The 12,152-nt window shown below is 41.1% G+C and overlaps 1 protein-coding gene across 1 annotated transcript in view; it reads left to right on the plus strand.

Annotated features, from left to right (window-relative positions):
• The first annotated feature begins 2,634 nt into the window (after positions 1-2,634).
• LOC142337566 (uncharacterized) overlaps positions 2,635-12,152 on the plus strand; it is a 30,847-nt gene continuing 21,329 nt past the window's right edge. The window contains exons 1-5 of the mRNA XM_075386891.1: positions 2,635-3,516; positions 6,094-6,305; positions 6,780-7,369; positions 7,787-8,153; positions 8,513-9,975. Coding sequence (XP_075243006.1) covers positions 2,736-3,516; positions 6,094-6,305; positions 6,780-7,369; positions 7,787-8,153; positions 8,513-9,975 — 3,413 coding nt within the window. The 5' untranslated portion in view covers positions 2,635-2,735. The remainder of the gene's footprint in view (positions 3,517-6,093; positions 6,306-6,779; positions 7,370-7,786; positions 8,154-8,512; positions 9,976-12,152) is intronic.

Below are 12,152 nucleotides of genomic sequence, written 5' to 3' on the forward strand. Positions count from 1 at the left end.
AACGAATTTGTCAAATTAAAATCGCTTCTGATATTTAAAACAAATGAAGATATTTTTGTGAATTATTCCAATTTGTACCGATTGCTGTTGTTGTTTTATTGTCGCTGTTCTTGTTTTGGCTTTACAGTAAGAAACTTATTTATAAGAGTTGATCCCGGGTTTGGGTTTAGAAAATTTTCCGCGTTTTACTGCCGTTCAGGTGGTTTTTCCTGCCGATCTTTTCCGGGCAGGGGGTGCACAAAGGAAAAGATCCCAATTTTCTTACAGAGCGCTTTTATATAAATTTCTTTCGACTGTTTTCTTCTTTAAGAATATAATTATTACAGGCTCCTTAGTAACTATTGCATAGAATTTTTCATGCTGTCAGAGCAAGAAATCATTAAACAATTTCTGAGACACTGTTTTTGAATTTTGCTTATCGGAGATGTCCTCGTAAACTATTCCATTTTTGTACGGATTGACGAACAATGGAATCCATTCCAATGTTGGTTTCGACGTTCTGCCTAATTTTGAATTGTTTTGTTCGAGTATTTTGATGAAGACTCAGATACCCTGGAAAAATTTCAGAATTTTCAGATCAAAATAATGATAAAAATATTGACGCTGTGATTAATATAATTATTACTTGTGCACCCCTAGATGCACGTGCCATGTTTTTACATATTGATTTATTGCGTAATGACATATGCTCTGTAACTGGTAGGTGCAAAACGTACTTCGGAGGAAGGGGAGGGGCACAATCGTAAAAAATTCGAAAAATTGATAGATTTTAATAATTTTGCTTATATGATTTCAAGTTTTGTTTCTTTCCAACAAATCTAACCATATGGTTACAATTCTAATTTCCTTGTTGCAACAATTAATTTTTATATTTTTTGAAGTAACCATGTAGTTTATTCTAACTATAACCCTCTGTTTTTATACATCTAAATGTGCATCCACTAAGCGAGGGTGCACAAAAGCAAAAGACCCCAACTTTCTTACACAGTCCTTTTATATAATTTTCTTCTGATTGTTTTCTTTAAAAAATCAACTATTAAAAGCTCCTTAGTTACTCTTTTGTCAACCGAAGATTTTTTTGGAAAAGAAACCAATTTGTCAAATTAAAATTGCTTCTGATATTTAAAACAAACGAAGATGTTTTTGTAAATTATTCGGTTTTAGTACGGATTGCTGTTGTTCTTATTGTTGTTGTTGATGTGGCCTTACAGTAAGAAACTGAGGGGAGTTGATCCCGAGTTTGAATTTGGAAAAATTTCCGCGTTTCCCTGCCGTTCTGGGGGGTTTCCCTGCCGATCGTTTCCGAGCTGGGGGTGCACAAACGGAAAAGATCCATTTTATATAGTTTTTTTCCGATTATTTTATTCGTTAAGATGATATAACTATTAAAGGCTCCTTTGTTACTATTCCATAGAATTTTTCAGGCTGTCAGAGCAAGAGATCATTAAACGTTTTCTAAAAAACTATTTTCAAATTTTGCTTAACGAAGATACCTTTGTAAACTATTCCTTTTTTGTACGGATTGACGAACGATAGAATCCATTCCAATGTTGGTTTTCACATTCTGTCTAATTTTGAATTGTTTTTTTCGATTGTTTTGATGAAGGCTCAGATACCCAAGAAAACTCAGATTTTTCTGGTCTGGAGATGTCAAAATGCAGTTTGATTAGCGACATTTTTGCTATTATCAGCTCAGCTGGTAGGATCTTTGTCTGTATTAGCAGATCTCTCGCTTTTTCACATTTCTTGCTTAGAAAACAAAATTTTGCAGCCTAGTTAGTTTGTCGATTACGGTGTTTCAGGTTTTTGCAGATTAATTTTGAATGATATTTTTGTTTGATCATGAAAGCGTTCTGATGGCTTATTTAAGTGCTTTTTGATTGATGTGTTGCGTATTACTTAGAAGAAGGCTTTGGACCTGGAAACTCGTTTTTCACAGTTATGGCTCCAATTCTAATTTTCTGACTCAAAAATTCCGAGATCACTTCACGTTTTCATTTTCTTTGTCATACATTGTAACATCCGGACAAAGATGAGTTTCCCTCAGCAGCCCAATTATATCTCAGAGGCTGCCGTAGTACTAAACGTGTTACTGAGGTTTTTAATACTAGTAGTGTTGTGCGAGAGAGGAGGCTAAACAACTAATTTTACAGTGATATTTCAACCTCAGTCGTGGCTCCTAGAGCCTAGCATATTGCTGTAAGTTTAAAATACAATGCGGTTACTTTAAATATTCGCTGTTTTATAGTGGGGTTCAATATTCCGTCCATTGGGTGGATCAGAAATTCTTTGTTCATAGCCACCCAGTGCATCTTTATTTTGATATTTAGTTTTCATTTTCTAGCTTTCAATTTTATCTCAATTTCTAGACACCAGTGATCGTGCGCATTGTGTGTCACACTTAGAAGATAGAGTTCCCGGAAAATCTTGAAAATCAATGTTCCCGGAACTTAATAGCACTTGCATTGAGGTATCTGAAAAATGCGGTCTCTCTTTACACTCCTGAATTCCACAGAAAAGTTAATCTAAAGAAATAATTTGAGACAAAATTGCAATACAAAATTTTAAAATGAACATGCGTACAAGACATATGAATATCCTGGAATGTTTTTGGTAAACTAAACATCTATGTATTGAGACTGTAGGTGAAATCGTTATTTCCTTTCAGAAGAGTGTGTTTAATATTGATGTTGATGTAAATTTAAGTCAATATCGCTGATGATTGCGTATAAAGTATGTCCGATAAGAATGCCCGATCCTACAAACCCGACTTGCGCGGGTCAAAACAGAAATTTCAGAGCATCTCCACATCAGCATTCAAGAATAAGGGTTTAGATCAGGCAGGAAAGGGGCCCGTCCCCTATTCCAAGCCCGGGCTTGCTAGCCTTGGTAAGGTATCTGGACGACGTATTCCGAAACCTCATATTGAATCGAAACGAACTGAGAATTATGGCGAAGATCCTGATGTTCAATTAGTTCCAAAAGACGGCAGTGGTTGGGCCAAATCGGCCGAAGATGGGGATAATGCAACTAGCAGAAAAGGAGATGGATCATCTGGCTCAAATTATCCAGCAAGTCTTTTAAATTCGAACACTAAGTTATGGTCTGATCCGAATGCCGGGGCTAGTTCCTCGCAACGCCCTGTACGAACAGCTAACCCCAATGAGTTTCCAACTTTATCCTCTGGAGGAAAGCCCGAACAGCAAGAATCTTCATCGTACTCACTTAAGCCGAATAGACCCAGTTGGAAGCAAGGAGCTAGTGGAAAATTCGAGGACCGGGAAGAGACGCCGTCAGGAAAACCCTCCAATGACAGCGTGGAACAAGATTCGGAATACAGTCACTATCCTGACATGAAGCCATCTTTCATGAAGTCAAACATGCAGAAGTCTAATAGTGGATCAGCTCCCGTTTTCCGCACGAAGCGCGATGAGTGGAAAGGACCATCTGCAAATAAAGACTCGCGGGAATTAGACAAAATTGTGGAATTAGACAAAGATGCTGACGGATGGGCAGGTAAGCGGCCTCCGAAGATTAATTTTACGCTATACAGTGTGTCTCAGATTATTATTTTCTGTCAAATGAAGTTTGAGGCAATTGTAAATGTGTCTTTATGCAAATTTTTCTCTTGACCATTTTTGCTCTTTTGTTTTAGAACATTCTTTCGATTTCACTTCTTGAGTGACTTTTTCACGCTTGATTTTCTCGTAACCTAAATAGCGTTTTGTTAAACGATTTTCTCGTTCCATGAAATCACTTAAAAACGCAAAAATGCTGAAAGCTCTAGATGTTGCATTTTGGTTTAGAATCTAATGCTAAAAGTGCTATTCAATTTACGCATTTAAAACAAAAAATGATCAATTTTTGGACCTGCCCCGGAAAACGTAAAATCGAGAACTAAAAAAGTGTTGCTAACTTTTTCCCATCTTGACTTTTACTCAAAAGGTGTGATTGACAGAGATATACAAATGCTTCGTCAAATTGATGAAGTTATCGGAATACAAGTCTGACTTTATCAAAATTAGCAGCCAGTCTAATTTTTAGATGTTGGTGAACAAGTTTTTTTTAGTTGTGCCTGTTCCTATATCTCTTACCCTCATTACAGAAGTTTTTAAGGCAAAACGCTCAGTTCGGATTTAGGAAAGGAAGATTTTGACTTCTTTTGACAGTTCGGATTTTGACTTCTCATTAGAAAAACAAGTCACCTATTCAATCGCAATCTTCAAGTTGCGGTGCACTACTGATAGAGATTAACTACTAATCTATAAGAACACGTATGGACGAAACTGCTGATCAAGGAATGAGTTTATAGGAAGTCCACAATTTAAGCCATTTCACTCCTGTCTTTTGATAGCATTTTGATGAAGGTTTGTCGGTTTTTTAAGTTTTCATCAATTCATCTAAACGTCAGCAAAATTGTGCAGTTTGAAGACTTTTTTCCATTATAGGTGATTTTGTTACTTCAAAATTGTTTGCAAACGTTCGTTCGTCTTATTTTTAATGCGTTTTTTCATACTGCCGATTTTTTTTTGTCTGAGCAACAAAGTTTCGCGATTTTTCATCTTGAGAAACGGGATAAATTGGTTAAGCTCAGGGCTTGGCTCAGGGAGTGGTTCTCTAAGAGCCTTAACTAATCTCGAATTATGCGATTCACTGAAACTTTTGAGGAGACTTAAATATTGGTGCGAATAAAGGGAAGCCCCTCTCCTCCCTCTCGAAGTATGCACGCTCACACCACACACCGAATTGCTCTGTAGGCGTAACTTCACCGGCTAAAGGGCATTCTTTTGGGGTTTTGATATCACACTTATATCCCTCTGTCATCCACGCCCCTCAACCAGATAAGATAGGCTCACTTATCTTGTAACGTCTGCCATAGCCAACCTCTTGCTAGTCGTTTGAGAGCAATTTGCTTGAAGTCAGTTGATTATGTTCAAGAAAAGTTATTCTTGTCTCGTCTATAAAAATACCTCCATTACCTTTTAAAAGAAAATGAACACCTTTGAGCTAAAATCTCGGTCAGAAAAATTTCTCTCAATGTGGATGTGACCTGCACTTTATCATTTAGTCCCTTCCCTGATTCTTTTTTGAAAATTTTGCTACTAAAGAGCTAAAGACCCAGATTTCCTAAATTCTCCGAAGTTCCCAAGACATTGCTTGTTCGAACTTCTCCCACATCTCATTTTTTATCTACTGAGTGCTTTTATTTGTTATTAAGTGAACGTCTGATGTCTTTGTCAGTCTGATTATAGCTTTTGTTTTTATTTGCATATTAGCAATTTGTTTGACTTGGTGTTGTTGTTGATGCTTATTTCCTGCGACTTCTTCATTTTTTGATGCTCTTTTTTGTCTGCTGATTTATCTTGCTTTTTCCTCGTCAAAGATTTTTCACGTAATCTGACTTCCATCAGTTTTTTCAAAAGTAATCACACCATTTATGTGAAATAACAGATGTTTTAAAATGTAATCACCACATTGCTTCGCTACTACGAGATTGAAGGCTTCCATTTTTGGCATTTTCTGAGGAATTTCTTTTAAGCTCATCGTGTTAGCGTGAACAATAGATGGATGGGTATTTGAGAACTTCATCTGAAAACTTTTTTTTGTCAGAATGTTTTGTATATCCCATTAGTTTTAAATTTTGTAATTTTTATATTGGACTCGGAAAGATTTTCTGACTTGACGTTGAAGGGCGAAAAATTTTCAAAAGAAGTTTCAAGCGCCTTAGTTAGAATATGGTTTAATGGTACCTTGAAAAATAGTGCTTACTCTTTTTTTTCTTTCTTTATTTTGAATCACTTTCATCCAGATAAACTGAACGAGACACTTGAGAACGGGCCATCGGCCCAATAGTGCTCTCCCACAGTCAAATATGTGATTGTATTTGTACAGGTAATTGTGAAAAGCTACTTATTGACTGATGGAAACAATTTATTATTATTATTAATATTCGCTGTGATTTACTTGTTTCTTTCTGATGTCACAGATTTTTATACAAATGACATTTTGTAGAACTTGTGTTATATACAGTAAGTACCCGTCGGAGGAAAATACGGATAGCAAAAGAGTTTTCAATAATAGCTGGAAGTTTAGGTGCCTCTGGTGAAGTTGACTACAACAAGAAGATAGTGTTCAGTGACGAAGAAGAAGGTGGAGATTCAGGGGCATCTTCTGACAACCGACAACAGCAGCAGCAACAACAGGAGAGGAAACAGCAACAGAGAAGTTACACATCAGCCAACAATGCAGATAACACTAACCACAACAATAGGCGCAATTTATCCAACAAGGAGAACTTTGACAAGGTACAGAAATTTTGCTCAAGTCACAGAACTTCTCTTATTGATCGACAACGTGTAATGGTTCGATATGTTGGCGAAAATATCAAGTAACTTCTTAAGAGTCTTTTTACCATTTTACAACACGCATTGTGAAAGTGTGGTGCCGTTTAACTTCTGGCACTGCATATAGAAATATCGGGCAAAAAAATCTGGCATTGCAAGCTGGAGGCATTTTAAAAATTGCATGTTCTGATTTTGGTGCTGCATCAATTCTACTCCGAAGCAGGATAGAAATGAGGGTCTTATTTTTGTTATCAATTTTGAACATAGCTAAACTTTTAAGCTGTTTTTGTGGCCGCGTAGGAAGTTGCCGTTTTAGCTGACAAGTTATATACAAGAGCAAGAAAAAAACCGCAGAAGTGTCTAATGTGTTTGCTCTCATTTCCTTGATAAGCAAAAAAAATTGTTTATTGAAACTGATTGGGCACTTTATTTTAGAATGACAGAAGAAGTGGCGATTTCTTCCAAACCTCGTCAGCGCGGGGACCCGAAAAATTCAATTCAAACATGAACAGCCGAAAAATGGACCCTTTCTTCCAGTCAAACTCCGACCGAAACCCTCAACCATCCGAACGAGACTCGAACGCCCGCCGAAGCAACTCCTTCTACGACTCCCGATCAGGCCCCGGACCTGTGAACAGCAACTATGATACGAGGAATAGAAATAACGATTATAACAGCGGACCCAAGAGTGGAAACATGAGTGGCATGAATTCGAGACCGGATTTCGATAATCGACGTGTGAATAGTAACCATGCACCTGATTATGGAAACAATCGAGGACCCCCCAACTACCCCGCACCCTCGAACCCTCCCTTCCCACCCTCTAACAAGACGTACAGCAGCAATAATAGCAATAACCAGACTGGTTATAACAGTAATAATCAAACTGGTGGAGGAATTGGCGCCAGCAACTTCTTGAGTCATGATTCGAGCAAGATGCAGCAACAGCAGCAGGATAGACACAGCAGGGCCTACAGTGGAAACCAGGGATACGACAAAATGATGGGAAAAGACGAGGATAAAACGTATGTTGTAAATTCAGTAGCTTGGATTAAAATGTGCATTGTGGTTTTGAGTCTCCAAGTCTTTTGAATTTTTATTTCCATGAAAATGTGACGATAAAACTAATGCGCGTTGGTGTGCTAATAGTATTTTGTTTTGCCTATTGAGATGTGGAACTAACTATTTTCCCAATTTGGTAGTCCTTCTTGTTTCCTTGATCAATTTGACATCCAAAGCATCTGAAACAAAAAAGAAACAAATAGTTTTTGTAGCATTACTTTATGGTTTACGGGGTCGATGATTGCAAAATTTTTCTGTCTCCAGATTTCATACTCTTTGAGATTGAATTTTAGTCAAGGTGCTATCTTCACGTTTTTTATTGACATTTTTCGAAGTTTTTGGTTACTTGAATTTGCGTCGCTCATTCCGTACTTTTTCAGTGGCTTCTTCCGTGGATCCGAAATGAACCAACAGCAGAGAGGCATGCAAAAGAGAGACGAGATGCGATTCAACAGTGGGGAAAAAATACCCCCTCCGCCACCCCCACCCCAACACCAGTCACAATTGGGCTCAAACTCGATGGGACGATACGACAGTGGTCCAGGTGGTGGTGGTGGTGGTTATGGTGGGAATGGGATGGGTAACAATAGCAGTGGTAATTCTGGTACCAGACAAGGGCCAGGAGTGAACAGCAGTAGCCAGCAACCGCAGCAGTCCAATCTACGCAATAGATACGACTCCGAAGGGTCCACCGGAAGTGGAAAAGCAGCAGCTGATGCCATGCGAGGAGTCCAAATGAACTTTAAGGCTAGCATCACTTGTGTATTTGTTTTCCTTCCAATTGAATTGTGCTCTTACATTTTCAAACACGGAATTGAATTTAGCGAATTCTATAGACGGCTTGAACAAAGTCTGTATATCGGATTTGGGAAATGATATACGAAATCATTTTTCCTTGGTACATTTGTTTGGTGATTACCTGGTTACCAAAAACATAATGACAATAATATTACCAAAAGCCTAATTTATTTTGACTTGAATTCTGTTAAGACAATGTAGACACACCAAATAACTTCTCCTTTATTTCCTTAAAATTTCCGAGATTTTCGGACCTGGTTATATACATTATATTCACGCCGTTGTCAAGTTTTTGTAACTTTTTACAGGGACCAGAAAACAGTGCGCTAATGAAGAACCCTCCAGCAGCTCCTGCGACCACCGCTACCGCCCCTCAAGCACCGATGTTCTTCCCACCGCCTCCACCTCCCCCACAGTTTATGAACCAGTTGGCCCAGCAGCAGCTATGGGCCCAGTACCACCAGATGTTTATGGCAGCCAGGTTCCCGTTTCCAATGCAACCCCCATTCCCGCCGGCCATGCCATTGCCCCCTGCTGATATGACCGGAGCACCGGCAGCCACATCCGCAGCAACCACAAATGAAAGCATACCCAGACCCCCTCCGGAAGGTGCAGCTTCCATTGCCGAGTCTCCTATGTCCATTCAAGCCCCGGTCATGAACAAAAACACGGCCAATGCGAAATCACCTGTGCAAGTGCTCCCAACGCCCCAGAGCCAACGAGCGCCTTCTCCTGTAGAGGAAAGTGCAGCAGCTTATTCACCGCCACCCCCGAAAGAAGAAGTGAGGACCAGAAGGGTGCAGAGAACCAAAAAAGTGATGCTTACTGACAGTAGCCAGCCAGATCCAAGTGAAAAACCAGCAGACGAACCGGTGAAAATTCTGGAACGGCCCAAAGATAAAGGGAAGGAGCACAAAGCTATATCAGCTGCCAGCTTGTTCCACACACCAAAAAATGACGATGATGATTCGAGTAATAATGAAGCAAAGGACAAAGAAAATCCTCCTCCGCCTGCGAGATTTAATTCCAAACGTAACATGGAGTCGGCAACAACTGGACAAGGTCCTGGCAACAAATATGACAATAGAGGGGATTCACAGTGGGGTGATGATGATAGAGAATTTGATTCCCACAAGCCGGTACAAAGTTTTCAATCCAAGGAAAGGCGAAGTGGCTACGGGTCAAATTTTCAAGAGAGGAATCGGGAACAACGTGAGTATCGAACTCCTGGGTATGTTCCGCAACAGGAGAGACGACAAAATGCATATGATGATTATGGCGACGACTCTTACGGTTACCGAAAACCCAGGAGGGAGAAAGACGTCCCACTACCACCAGCACCGATTAAGGAACTGGGGTCACCAACTATGGATAACTTTGGAAGATCCGCCGCGCCCCAGTCGAGATCTTTAGAGGTGAGGCGTGGTGGTCGCGGATTGGGTTATTCACGTCAGGGGCCCCCACATTCTTCTAGCAGAGGCCGTGATCGCGGCGATTATCCCAGCCAGCCCAGGATGAACAGTAACTTTAGTTACGAAGACGAGGATGACTATTCTTATGATCCGCCGGGAAGTTTGAATCGAAGTAGAGAGGAAAGAGCATCACCGACAAAAGTTGCGTCTCATTTTGACAATAAAGAGACCCAGGACATTGAAGTGAAGGATTTGATGTCTCTTGAAATCAGATACGATGATCTGAGTGAAAACAACCGACAAAAGTTACAGCAGGATTTTTTAGGGTCAGGTTCACGGCGAAGCGATAATGCTGAGAGGTCAGTATCATATTTTTGGTGCTTTCGTAAGTTTGCGATAGTGAATTTGTTGGGAGCTAACCTGAATAGAAATACATGGAAGCTTTCCCTTCGTCAACAGCTGGATTACAATTGTTCGATAATTCATAAACGTGTACAAGACATCTGCTTATAAAACTATTAGCCGAGAGTATCGAACATAAACATTATTCAACATCATTATTAATTGCTCTCAAACGAAGTTTGTAGCAATTATAATAGTCCTGTCGTTCTTTTTTAAATGCGTTTTTTCGCTTGACCGATTTTTCGTCTGACGCTTTTGACTTTTGGTCCTCAAAAACGGGATAAACAGGTAGCGCCCAGAGGGCATTAAATTCTCTTCGAGCCTCTCAGCTCTGTTTCAGCTCAAATTGTTTTGGAGAATTATGGTGTGTAGGGTGGTTCTTAGAGGTTGAAGACACCCCCACTGTCGACCCCCCCCCCCACACTATTACCCCCACCCCCACCTCGCTGTTGTTGCCCCCCACTGCACTGTTGCGCCCCCGTCTCCCTCCTCATCAGCCCCGGTGCCCCCCCCCCCGTGGCTACTGGCGAACAACCGATCGCTAAAAACACGCAATTTTCTACTGATTTTCACTTTTTTTGTCATTTTTTGAGTTCCTTCTGCCCCAGGTTTCAAGGAACTTCCTCTGGGGTTTTCCTCCACCACCTACCGCCCCCCCGCCCGCCCCAACTTATCCCCCCGCCACCCAGCACTACCCACCTCCCCAACCTATCTACCCACCCACCCCACCTAGCTCCCCCGCACCTAAAAATTGTCGGCATTTTTAAAACACTTTAATGTGGTTTGTTGGTCTACTTTTGTTTTTTTTTCTCTTATCTATTTTGATGTTCTGATTTTGGTAAGGTTAGGTTGGAAATTATACTGCACGACGATTCGAGTCGTTTCCGGTATTCTACCGGCTGTTTTTTTTAGCGGAAAGCAAGTTTGTTCATGACTTGAATTTTGACTTCTTTCTGTTCGAGCATTTACCTCCACTTTTGTTTGTCGACTTCTGTTTTTCGAACATTGGAGTTTAACAGTAGCTTCGTTTTTAATGTATAGTAATTAGGAAGTGCTGGTAATGTTCAAGGTGAAGAGGTCATTTTGAGATTTTTTGTTCCTATATAAGTCACCCCTAATTATCTAAACTACACCGCACAACCCCCCCTCCCACCACCTATCTACCCCCCCCCCCCCCCAACACGTACCTACCGCCCCCGCATCCCGCCTCCTCCCAACCTATCCCCTCCCTTCACCTAGCTACCCCCACCTACCCCCCCCCCCCCCAACTACCCCTGCGCTACCCAACCTATCTACCCACCCACGTATCTACCCCCCACCACCTACCTACCCCCCCGAGCACCCCAACTTATCCCCCCGCCACCCAGCACTACCCACCTCCCCAATCTATCTACCCACCCACCCCACCTAACTCCCCCCGCACCTAAAAATTGTCGGCATTTTTAAAACACTTTAATGTGGTTTGTTGGGCTACTTCTGTTTTTTTTCTCTTGTCTATTTTGATGTTCTGATTTTGGTAAGGTTAGGTTGGAAATTATAATGCACGACGATTCGAGTCGTTTCCGGTATTCTACCGGCTATGTTTTTTTTAGCGAAAAGCAAGTTTGTTCATGACTTGAATTTTGACTTCTTTCTGTTCGAGCATTTACCTCCACTTTTGATTGTTGACTTCTGTTTTCGATTATTGGACTTTAACAGTAGCTTCGTTTGTAATGTATAGTAAATAGGAAGTGCTGGTAATGTTCAAGGTGAAGAGGTCATTTTGAGATTTTTTTGTTCCTATATAAGTCACCCCTAATTATCTAAACTACACCGCACAGTCCCCCCACCACCTATCTACCCCCCCCTCCCACCACCTATCTACCCCCCCCCCCCCCCAACACGTACCTACCGCCCCCGCATCCCGCCTCCTCCCAACCTATCCCCTCCCTTCACCTAGCTACCCCCACCTACCCCCCCCAACTACCCCTGCGCTACCCAACCTATCTACCCACCCACGTATCTACCCCCCACCACCTACCTACCCCCCCGAGCACCCCAACTTATCCCCCCGCCACCCAGCACTACCCACCTCCCCAATCTATCTACCCACCCACCCCACCTAACTCCCCCCGCACCTAAAAATTGTCGGCAT

This window comes from Convolutriloba macropyga, chromosome 4 (assembly GCF_964194025.1).
Source record: "Convolutriloba macropyga chromosome 4, txConMacr16.3, whole genome shotgun sequence".
Lineage (NCBI taxonomy): Eukaryota > Metazoa > Xenacoelomorpha > Acoela > Convolutidae > Convolutriloba > Convolutriloba macropyga.